At 35.1% G+C, this 12,353-nt stretch overlaps 1 protein-coding gene across 6 annotated transcripts in view; it reads right to left on the bottom strand.

The window, feature by feature from the left end:
- The window catches only part of AKAP6 (A-kinase anchoring protein 6), a 259,455-nt gene that overhangs the window by 18,305 nt on the left and 228,797 nt on the right, over window positions 1-12,353 (bottom strand). For all 6 annotated transcript variants that reach the window (XM_088057688.1, XM_088057686.1, XM_088057690.1 and 3 more), the window contains one exon: window positions 8,755-8,970. In XM_088057688.1, coding sequence (XP_087913814.1) covers window positions 8,755-8,970 — 216 coding nt within the window. The remainder of the gene's footprint in view (window positions 1-8,754; window positions 8,971-12,353) is intronic.

Below are 12,353 nucleotides of genomic sequence, written 5' to 3'. Positions count from 1 at the left end.
TTTCTGAATTGTTCAGTAAACCAGTAAACCTGCTGAAGGAGCTGTGACTCCATAAAGTTTAGGAACACATTTATTATGTGTGTAGATCAGACACTGCATTTATTCACAAAGTGAATCTCTAAAACTTAGCTTTCATTAGAGCTGTGGGGAGGCCCAGTCTTTCTCCCTTCGATGGAGAAGGTGAAGCTCAAGGAGATAATTAACCATGAAACAATGAGGAGGCTTGCTGGGTAAGCACTAGTGTGAAAACAGTTACTCCTCACAAAGGAGGGGAAATTAGCTGGCTGGATAAAAAAGGAAGTGTCAGACTGGAAGACTGAAAGGACTGCAAGTGTAAGTAGATAGCTCTCGCATCATTAATGCAATTTTTTAACATTTAAACATCACTGATTTCTAAATTTAAACGCACTTAACTGCTATGTGTTAAGGGGATATTAATATGCCATTTTAAAATAATTTTCCTTAAACTTTCCATTTTCACAATTCACCACTTTTAGTCATCCTTCCCACGCATGAAAAAAGTCACCCCCTCTTAGTATTGTATTCTTGTTTACAAAGCCAATGTAAACAGAGTGTTCTAAAAAGATTCTGTTCGCTCATTGTATTTTACAAACTCATTATTTTACTTTAATACAGGTCTTTTTTATGAACATAGTTTCTTTTGATTATACTGTTTCACAGAGCAAAGACTTATGATATATCTTTCCTTTCAAAACTTCCTCCAACTCCAACAGTGTTCCCTGAAGCAGCCACATTTTTGGCAGAAGTTCAGTTGTATGCTATGCCAAAAGAAATAGAATAAACAAACACTGCTTAACGCAGCTGGCTGGGTAATTTACATATTACTGCACACCCCAAACACCAAGACCTGGATATGGATTAGAGCTACAACAATGACAAAAACGTCTTACATGTAAGGAGAAATGAAACACAGATCATCATTGCTCATGATTTACATTTTATTATTTAATGTATATTATAGTACCTCTGACATAAATCTATGTGCATATTTAAATATTAAGTAGATGTATTTATTATAATTTCTCTATGATTTATGGAAAAACTATGCTAGAAATGTTTTGGAAAAATATTAAGTGGGTACATTTTTTAAAGTTTTCTTCTGGTAAAAGCACACTACCTAAATGGTCACATTCTGGCTTCTGGAAACAGTGAAAACCCCTCTAAGCACAATGAAAAGTCTCTAGGCATATTGTAAAACTTCTTCCCTGTACATAAAGCATAGGTAGGCCTCCAAATTTGCAAGTTCATGTGCTTTCAAACAGCAGCAGTCATTTTGGGTGAGATCAACAGTCTGTTCAGATGACCCCATCTCCTGCAGTGGTTAGTAGTGAATGTTTATGGAAAAGTTAGAAAACCATCAAACACATAGAAGGGTATAGAAGCTGGCCTCCCAAATTTGAGAAGTCAGCCTGTGGGGACTTTCAGAGTTGGAATTTATTAAGCATTAATTGATATTTCCTCCATTAACTTGTTTGATTATTTACTGAAGTCATTTGTATTTTTGCTATCCTCCACATCCTGTATGAATAAAATTCATTTTTATTATGCACTCCATGAAAATAGTATTCCCTTTTGACTGTTTTAAATCTCCTGCCTGATAATTTCATTTGGTACATTTTCCTTTGTGTGTTAAGAAAAAAGAGTAAATAATTTTACCTTAGTTATTTTCATTTATTTTTAAAATAGTTTTTAATTGAATTTGTGTCTGCCTTGAGCTGATGCAGCCCCTAGAATATCGTATAATAGTGAACAATGAGATACTGACTATGCATATACTGCCTGAAAATCCTTCAAATATATTTCCATAGTGGCATGAGTGTTGTGGCTTCATCTTCCAATATAGAAGGCCCTTATAAGATTGAAAAACTGCAGTGAAAACTGTCAGAAAATAAGGTTTCTTCCTCTTTTTCTAAAAACTATTTTGTTTGAGAACTCTTGAAAAAAAAGATCTAAAGATTAGTTTCAATTATACTCATATACTGTTCCTTGCAGAACTGGATTCATTAGACATGCAGAGCAACAAATCATTAAATTAATTTAAAAATCAAAAGTTTATGACTTTCATATTTCCCTTAACTATAATTTTTAAAACAATCCTAGCCTGAGTCATGAATTTATGATTAACGAATATTAGGCATCTAAATAAAACACTGACTTCATCCTGTAATTTGAACACAATGCATTGTAATGAGAGTTAGTGTCTGCTGAGCACTATTAAATATCTGACCCCATATTTAAGTAGTATAGGAAATGAGTTCTTTTGAAGACTTCTGTCCTTGAAAATTAAAACCTAGCCATTTTAGCTTTTATTTTTTAATGAGGTATTTTTACTGTTTAAATGGTGTTTGACAGTTCTCTCAGCATCGGCATGCTTTGGAAACAAATTTTCATTTTCTGAATATTATTTATTTTCCCACTAAAACTGATTATTCTTGAGAATTTGTCTGGTTTGGCTGGGGTTATGAGTTTGAAACTTCCCATCATTTTACAAAGCCATTGCAAAACATGACATCTGCCATAGCGAGGGAAATGGTAGAATAATATAGCAGATTGGTGAAATGCAGGGAGTATTTCAGCCTTAGATTGTTACCTTATATTTTTAGTTGTGACAGAAAGATTTGCAGTCTCTGAGGATGGAGTAGACCCCACTGTTGAAAGACATAAATGTGTTTCTTTTTTGCTTTCACTCTAAAAACCTACTAGGTGACTACTCAGGAGATTCTCTCAAAAATATAACACAACATTTATCTGAATTTTGACTAAAGTTGATGGGGTCTACATAATTTTTCCTAAGATCTGCTCAACAAGAAGGGTTTTACCCTCTTTGTTTTATCAGATGGTCCAGATTCTGTGCACTGCCATGATGGCTGCTCTCATAACTATGCCTGTCAGAGGACTGGGCTTCCTCCACAGGTCCTCAAGAAAATTATGAGAAACACAGAATTTCTTGCAAGAATGTGGGATGTATTACCTCTTTTCAAGAGAAATCTAGGTTCTAGACCTAGGTTCAACATCTGCGTAACTACAGATCGTACAGATAATTGTTCAATGTCACATGTCCATGGCCATGTCACAAATCAGACATGCAGTGCAACCCAGAAGCTCAAAAACATATACACCTCAAGTATGAGGATGGTACATCATATTACTCTAAAATCATAAACTCTAAAATCAAATATCAAATCAAATGTGCATTCACTTAAAAATTAAATATTTTAAGGAAGCACCAAAGTAAGCAAATGCAAGCCATCAAGACAGTATTTTCATAGACTATATGGAAGAGGTCTGGTATCAAAACAAAAATTGTGATAGATAGTAAAAAAATAAATCTGTAAAGGTTCAAACATAAGTCATTAAATAATTTGTAATGGCTAGATCATGTAATGTGTCTTCAGCACTTTACAGTATGCAGTGTGCCCTTCTCATCCAATTAAGTTAATCATCTCCTAGTACTTTGCTGTGCTAGACACTCCTGATGAACTTCTAAATTTTACACAAGATTTTTACCTAGGACTCAACTTACAAAATGATGGCTTGTGATGAAATAAGAAACTTTTAGAAACTAAGTTTTGTTTAGTAAAGCTATCTAGAAAATAACTAAACAGTGACAGATTCATTTTTTACCCCTAAAACAAGGGGTTTTATATGTGTTTCTTAAGTTTAGAACAGGAGTCATTCTATGTGTTGAAAAAATATTGCATCAGTGAAGTAAATATAGAGAAGTGGAGACACCATGCCTAACATTATGAAAAACTGTTTTCTTTCCCAGAAAGGAACACAGAAACAAATAAATAGAGTAAAAGAATAAAGATACCAAATCAGAAGCAATATAGTATACTTTAACAATTTTTTTCCAAATACATTGTAAAGAAGGAAGCCAGGAGGTTGGCGGGTAAAAATCCTGAACAGTGGTTTAAGCAGGCTCTTTACCTCCTAAGAAACAAGCTTGTGGAAAGAAGTGCTTTTCTTTTTTTTTTCTTCTTCTTTTTTTTTTTCAAGTGAGCTGTCTCAGCATTGCAGATTTTCCCAAGTCCTTACAACTCTAATTAAAATGTGGTAATTGGTTATGTTACCTCAATTACCATGATGCATGGACATTGATACAAAGCGACACCAATTGAATCCCTTGGGTGTTATACCCCAAGGCCATCCCATTTATTGTGGCCTTATTATTTTCAATTATGTGTCTGGATGTACAGCATGCTTGCAAGCCAATACAGATGAGGGTTCTGCTGGACTTTCAGTGTAATGTACACATGAGATGACTCAGAAGAAGAGAAATAATTTTTTTTTCATGAGGTATAGTAGCGAACTTGGTGATCAGACAAATGAATATTTCAGACATGTTCCGGACAATGTGAGAATTAGGGCACCTTAACCCAAATTGCCTTAGCTCAAAATCTCCATTTTAAATGCATGAGTAATACTGTCCCTTCAATAATTAGCCCTCTCTGTTGAATAAGAAAAGAAATTGTCTGCTCCATAAAACAGGTATGTTTCTCATTCAATGAATGAGCATTCTGGTGAAAAAGCAGCTTCTCCACTCACCAAAAAGGCAGGAGTATTGATTTGCAGCTAAAGTAAAATACCTTAGAAATCACAGTTTTTTCTCTCTCCCTGCCCCAAAAAAAAAGTGAATTTTCATGGTCACCTTGTTGTAGCTTTGTATACAGAGAGATACCTGATCTGGGAAAGACATACACAAACTGGAATCCTCTGTAGCAGCTGGAATAATCAGTTGAGGTTAAGCACATAATTTGCACTGGGCATACCACCGGCTGAACAAAAAATTTAAAAAAAATTGCAGAAAATAACTTACATATTCGCACTTTGACTTAATTTATGGGCACAACTATGACTGAGTCTGTCCCAAAACCATTTTTTAACTTTTCAGTCTTTCAAGTAGACTGTACCTTCTAAAGGAAAGTGCATAGTGACTTAAAGCTTCTCCAGCTGCTAAGCAGGAATTTTAGGTGGAAATTTTGAGTTTAGTTAAATGAAGATTGTTGCTATTGCTATTGTAATTTCCAGGCAGTCTCTTTTTCCTTGAAGATGATTGATAGCAGGGTCTTGTTAGACAAGCTATAAGGCATCTGTGTAATCCTGAAGTTAAAATTAGGGTGATATATAACATTATATCAGCAAAATATGAAATGATAAATCTGGATGAAAAGAATTTACTAGAAAAAGAACAAAACAAAACAAAACAACCCCACCAAAACAAACAGATGGGGGAGATAAATACCTTTTTTGCTAAAACAGACTAGGACTGCTTCCAGTTTTCTGAGATTTTTTCATTTTATGAATACTTCATTCTATATAGCTAGATTAACCTACTGAATATTTCATATTTCACCTTTCTGGAGTGATTCTTATTGATAATTTTACATTCTAGATAGAACTTTCTGTATATGAGGACAGCTTTTACAGGACTGTAGATGCATGAAGTACATGTTAATAACTTGCAATTTGTAAACATACGGTGCCCATGGTTGCAAAAGGTGAGCAAAATTCAGCAAACTGCTGAAGACCATAAATGAAGACAATTCAAAAGAAACATAAAAGTTTTCTGTGGTTAATTCCAGCATACTTTTGTAATGTTTTAAGTGGCCCAGATAAGTGACTGAATATAAAAAGGGGCAGAAAGAGGACAAAGGAACATCCCAGTACACAATTAGAAAGTAGAAGATGAAAGTGACTCCTGAGCTGAGACTGTACAATCATCTGGGGTATCTTATTTACTGTCAGCAAGTCAGATGCCATGAATGAGTCAGATGCCATCAGGCTATAAAAACATCTCATTTGTTTTCATAAATTACAGTATTTTGTGGGCAACCACAAAGACAGACTTGTTACCAAGGGATACAGTTTGTGTGCCAAGACTGGCACACCATCAAATACAGAGAGATACGGTAGCAGGAGAAACGGTTCTGGTACCTACCCAAGAAATGACTGCACAGGAACTGAGTGAAAAAGAAAGTTAGAACATGCCAGCTCAGGCAAGGAAAGTCAAAGAAACAGGAATCCTGCAGTGGCTGGAGCATATTTAAATGCTGAGAATACGGATAGTTTTATAAACAAGAGAAACTTGTACATACTGACACACTTAAAAGAAGCATTATTATAAAGCAGCCGAAGATGAGAGGTTACAAAACAAAACAGCCCACAGTGAAAATTAGATGAGCATCATGTTATCTCTAAATGGCTGTTATTTCTCTGCAGAAAGAATGATACACCCCTCAGCCAGTCAAAGTCAGCTCAGCCCAGCAAATAACTCCAGACTACCTCAGGCAAAGTGGGAACAAAGCAGTGGGTATCTTGTGAAGTTCCAAGCCTCCAGATATCAAGCGAGGTTCTCTACTCATATCCTCACCATGTCTCAACTCCTGATCGATTGCAATCCCAAACAGAAACACAAGACTTCACTCCTGCTGCAAGAGCAGCACCAAGCTCTAATTAGCTGGTAACAGTTTATTTACAGCAACTGCTTTCATACAGCAACTGCCCACACGAAAAAGAGGATAATATGTGTTCATTACAGTAACTTGGACCTCTAACATATCTAACATATCTCACAAATTCAACTTCTTTCTCTTCTAAGTCAAATAGGAGATATACATTTACTTAAAAAAAAACCAACAAAAAAACCCTGCTGATTTGTGGTACTTTACCTTTAAGATAACACAGTTGGAATGCAGTTCACTCCCTCTTGGGCTGTTACAATACTCAGCCTCTAACAAAAAAAAATCAGGATTCTGAGTGCTGTTTTTTGGTTTGGTGGTTGCCTAAATACTGCAGATACTTATTTCGGAAGCTCTGAAATTCAAGCTCTGTTCTTTCTACTGCTGGTCAGATCATTAAACATTTTGTGTAGCACTAGCCAAATTTACTAGTTATTGCTGCAACACATTACTAACATGACTAAAACTATTCCCAAGATGGAATTACCACAAAAACATAGCCAGCATTTCTCAAGAGAATTAAAAATCTCTGCTACTGTATTTTCTTTCCTTATCAGTCTTTTCTATTCCTCAGTCTCATATTTATCTTCTAACCCATTCACTTGCCCAGCCTATTTCACTGATGAATTCTTTTACTTCTGTTCTCATTTCTTTTTCTCCTAGACCCATTACTATCAAAACCCTCTGCAACTGTTGAAATGGCATTTGTTTTCTTTTATTTCTTTATTTTTCTCTCAATTAAATGTAATATATTATTTAAAACTCCTACCTACAATTTCCATAAAGCTTCTTTCTGGATCCTCAGTAATTCTGTTTTTGCCTTCAATTCCACTGAAATTTCAGTAGCATTTTCTCAAAATCTCAATTGTCTTCACTTTTTACATTACTAGTTGACTAATCCCACGCTTACAAAACCAATGCCGACAGTACATCAGCATTTCTGCAGCTTTTGAGGGATGAGGTCTTTCCATGCTGCCTCACACAAAGCCTCTTTTGACTGGTCCTAACACTCTGTTCAAACACCTCCCTCCATTGAGTCCCATTTCTATGTCAATACCTAAGGCAAAAGAGCCAATAAACCAAACAAGCAGAGAAGTCCTCCTATGTTACAAATTTTGAAAAAGACAGGAAAACAACATTATTATTACTTTCACCAGTTCACTCGTCCACAGCATCCTTCTCATTAATTCACCATCTCTTGGGCTGTTTAGACTAATAGCACTTTCACTCAGGAACTGCTAGTATTTCTAAACAATGCCTTATGTATCTTCATACTGTAGGACCCTAACTGAACCAGAGAGTTATAGATTCTGGTTTTTTTTGTAAAGGAACTTTAAAAAAAAGAAGTCAAAAGTATTATTTCACTGTTAATCAGATAATTGCCAAGGCAGATGAGTCAAGATTTTTTCCTTTGCTTTGCTTTATATAAACCTAAAAAATTATATCACTTGTTCCCAAATCTCATCAAGACTCTTCAGTATATGAACTACATAGGATTATCATTGCTGTCAATGTAGCTGCAGTATAGACTTCAGAAGTGGGATAGTTGCACAAAGCACGCTGAGCCAATTCATCCGTTACAGTCAATGGTGTTACAGTAGGGATTATTTTATTCCCCCTGCTTTGTAATATAGTTTTATGCTGTAGAAAACCAATCTAATTCATGCCACTTAATGGATGGTTTAAGCAGAGTACTATTTTGCCTCTTAGGAATCATTTCCCTGAGATAAAAGCAAATTACTACATTTTACTTATATTCAAATAACAGAGGATTGTATATTAATCACATACCCATGGCATTCTATGTGAAATACACATCTACTGCTGGGATGCTTATTAAAACCAATCTTAGTTACACAGGAAATTCTTTTTCTAAAATATATTTACAATCAGTGAAATACGTCTCTGGGCCCAGTTCTGTTAGGTATTGAGCAATTTATTTATTGAGCAATTTATTTATTGCACCAGGAGAAGATTTTTTTTTAACTGGGTAGGATCAGATATGATGAGATTAAAAATCCAGCAAATACAATACACACAGGTGAGTTTATATTAGTATTTGTATTATTAGTATTTTATATTAGTAAACAGTGCTGTCCATACAATTCTGCGTGAAAAATTGAAGATTCACTTGTAGACAGTAAAGACTAGGAATGGCATCTCAGCCAGAAGAAAACACCCAGAGATGGATACATTTTTTCTTGTGCTTAAAAACAGTTTCTTGCGAGGAATGAAATCCCACGAGACCATTTTTAAAGTAAGCATCACTCACCGAGTCTTTTTCCGATCGCTTCTGCAGCCTGGTTTGCCAATGGACAGCTTGCATGACAATGGCTTCCCACCTTCTCTCAAGGTTCACGATTATCAGCTGCATGGACTGGTGATCTGCACTTAGGTTGCAGGTCTCCTGATCATCCAGGAGATGCTGGCATAACCGCAGCACAGAGGCTACCCCACGGCGCCTCTGCTTGATCTCAGAGCATAGGGACTGAAGGATAGACAAACAGCAGATGTCAGCATGGAATATTTTGCAAATTGAAACATTAATTATTATCTGACAATTTAGTGATGCCCAATCTCTGTCTTGCAATATTTTTTTCAGGTCTTCCATAAATTCTCATACTTGTGTCAAAGCTTAGTGTTTTATTTTCAGATAAATACAGTCTTAATAGCACAGACAGATTAACACTACATTCAGTCTTCTTCAAACAAATGCCATACATAGCTAACTGTCTCAATAATGCTGAAAGTTTTATGGTGTAGACCCGTTTATTCTTCCTTTCTTTTTCATTCATCTGGGACACATCTGAAATTAGTTACCCTGACAGTAATCAGCTTCAGAAATCCTACAGAAAAATAAGTGGGAAAAATTGTAGTCATGCAATGAGAATATGTATATTTTTAGAAAAAAACAATAGAAATTATGGGTCATATGTGCCTTGTCACAGGAGAAACATTACAGAAGCAGAAAATTCAGTATAAAATAGTTTACAGATGTTTTTTGTTATCATAAAATATTTTCAGAGTAGTTCCATATTCAAGTAAATGTAGGAAAATGGTGACAATTGTATCATCCCTGAATGGGAGTAATTCACTGTATTTATTTCATATACTGATTCCAGTGCTCCTGAGAATGCAGCCTGACGTAAACTGGACAAAGGAAGATGATTGCTAAAACCTAATATTGAAACTTGATGGGGGCCAGGATGTGTTGGTTCTCTACCAAAACCCTAAGAAACTGTACTGAGAATCTTGTTGAGCAACAGAATAAATAATGCATCCTGCATGCCAGAACTCAAGTGATGTCTACCACGAGGAAACAGTTAATGACCTGGGATGCTTCCAAGCATGGTTTTATCCATGATTATACTCTACTGTCACTGAACATCAAACCAGGATTTTTTAAACTCATAACAAATTTTAATAATAATTAATCTATGAAGCTGGGGTACAGAAGGCAGAAATGCATGTGAGGATGACTGCTTCAGCCCAGGTTCTGAGATCCTTTACTTTTATAACATTGCAAGGCTCAGGTATTCGATAATTATCATAGGGCTGTGCTACTCCTGAATTTAACAGGACTGTGCTCTACAAATAAGAGCTTTCCAGATAATTTAAATTGTAACTTGCCAACATCTGTTTCCCTCTGTGGGACACCACAGATGAAAGTGCATGACCCCATGAGAAAATATGAACCATCATCTTTTTTTGAAGACAGGGTGTTTGCCTCTAATGATTAGATTTAATGATAGGAAGCAAATAAAAAAACCTACTACATCTCTCAAAGCTGTACAGAAGCACTAACCGATAAAAAACAGGATCACATTTCTTAATTTTATTAGCAAAACAAAAACATTCTATAGAAAGTGAATTCCAGCTCCACAGTAATGTGTCACTGCTTCTTTAAAAACTGAAATTTATAATTAGAAATTTCATAACTCAAAGGAGTATTTTGCTGCTGTTCTTGATCAATAATTTTAATAATATCAATAATATTAAGATCAACATAAGATAAATAATATTAAGCTGCAGAATGAACCAAAAGTTTGGTACAGACATCTAAAAGCATGTATCTTTTCTTTGCATAGGGATAGCATGCAAAAATCAGGGATTTCTTTTATAGCCTTCAAGAGAAATGATGATTAAACTCACAAACATAGCTGAATTACTAATCTACTTTCACTAGCACAATTGGGCCATCCTAACAGATTGCTTATTAATCAACAAGGGTAAACAAGGCAATGCAATCTCATTTAAAGCAGAAGTTTTAATGCCTAAAAGTATTTGTGTTCAAAATGTTATTCCCGATAAACCTTCATTAGAAGACATCTTAAAATGATTAAGTACATTTGATTATAAAGTACACTGAGTAGTATAGTAGCAGGTGGACATTTCATACAGATGTTCCACTTATTGATATAATGCATTCTATAGCTATTTAAATTACCCTAACTCCATAATAGCTAGAATTCTATTACTTCTGTAATGAGAGAACCCTGTACCTTTAATATTTCTGAATTTTAAATAAGGTGAATGACAAATTCCCAAACCACTATTTATGGCAAAATATGACCAGGAATTTTATTATTCAATTTATACCAGAGCTGCATTTTCACTTACGTTTCCTGAACTTGCCCTTATTTATTTTCCCAGAGTTCATTACTAGTTTCCTTCGTAGTTCTTGATGTAACCACCACGTCTGGCACATTTCCTTTCTGATGCTGTTCATTAGCTTAATGTCAGATCAGAAAAAATACCAGCCAACCAAACCAGACCAAAAAGTCTATCTAAAGTCAGGGTTCTTATTTTATATTTTATAACAGCTAGGCAATTCAGGTTTTTTGGAAATGATGGTGAGTTATATACCGATCACAGCCAAATTTATGCAGGTCTGCATTAACTTCATAGAAGTCAATATAGCTCAGAATCTGGCCCCATACCATTAATTTACCTTGATCTAGCCGATTAAGTCATCCCTTATAAATATTGGTCTTTTCTGATACAATGCCTTTTAATATGATGAGGTAAGGAGAATTGCATTCTTAAGCCATTATAGGGGACTTCAAGTGAGGCCTTTACATTGTGTTATCTGAAAGCAGAGCTACAGCATCCAAGTCATTTCTAATTTATATCAATTTTACACCAGCATAATAACAGTAGCTTTACTGAAACTATTTCTGATTTACATGGCTGTGACAGTACAATTAGGCCTATGGCACTTTTGTTTCAATTTTATTACATGATATTATGGTTAATATTAAACAGGAGAAGAATGAAGTGCTTGTATCTAACAGTGTATTGAAATAGTTGGCTATAGAAACAATACTTTAAAACCCAGAGAACTTAATCATGTAAAGACATCTTTAAACCCTATATAATAGCACTAGCAATAATGAATTTAACCAGTATTAGGGTCTTGTATTCAGTGACCTAAAGGGACACATTAATTGCCTATATCCCATGATATGATATATACACTGGTATATCCATCCAGGTTTTCCTAGTGTTAAAATGGCATTCTTGTATAAAAACCTGTCAATACAGTAATTGCACATGGGAAGTATGCTTCCAGGATGACAGTTACTTAAATTATTTGCAAGGTACATTCTACATTGTGAATGTAGAAGCTATAATTCATGTTTGATAAAAGTCAATTAATTTAAGAAAGGAAATATGATGAGTATCTCTATTGAGCCTTGGGCCTTATGGTTTACAGCTGCTATAGTGAGCTACTGGGCACTTGAAGGTTCAGAAAATTAAGATGTTATCTAACTGTACACTGAGGTGCATCACTTAGGCTCATGTAGTCTTCTGTGTGTGCAGAAGACTTACTGAAGTGTAGATTCAGAGATCAGACACTTTCAGTTTTTC

Source organism: Pseudopodoces humilis, chromosome 7 (assembly GCF_049639895.1).
Source record: "Pseudopodoces humilis isolate 2021_Gansu_Grassland_sample_001 chromosome 7, ASM4963989v1, whole genome shotgun sequence".
Lineage (NCBI taxonomy): Eukaryota > Metazoa > Chordata > Aves > Passeriformes > Paridae > Pseudopodoces > Pseudopodoces humilis.
The sequence above is the reverse complement of the archived record's forward strand: the minus strand, read 5'-3'. Positions and strand labels throughout refer to the sequence as shown.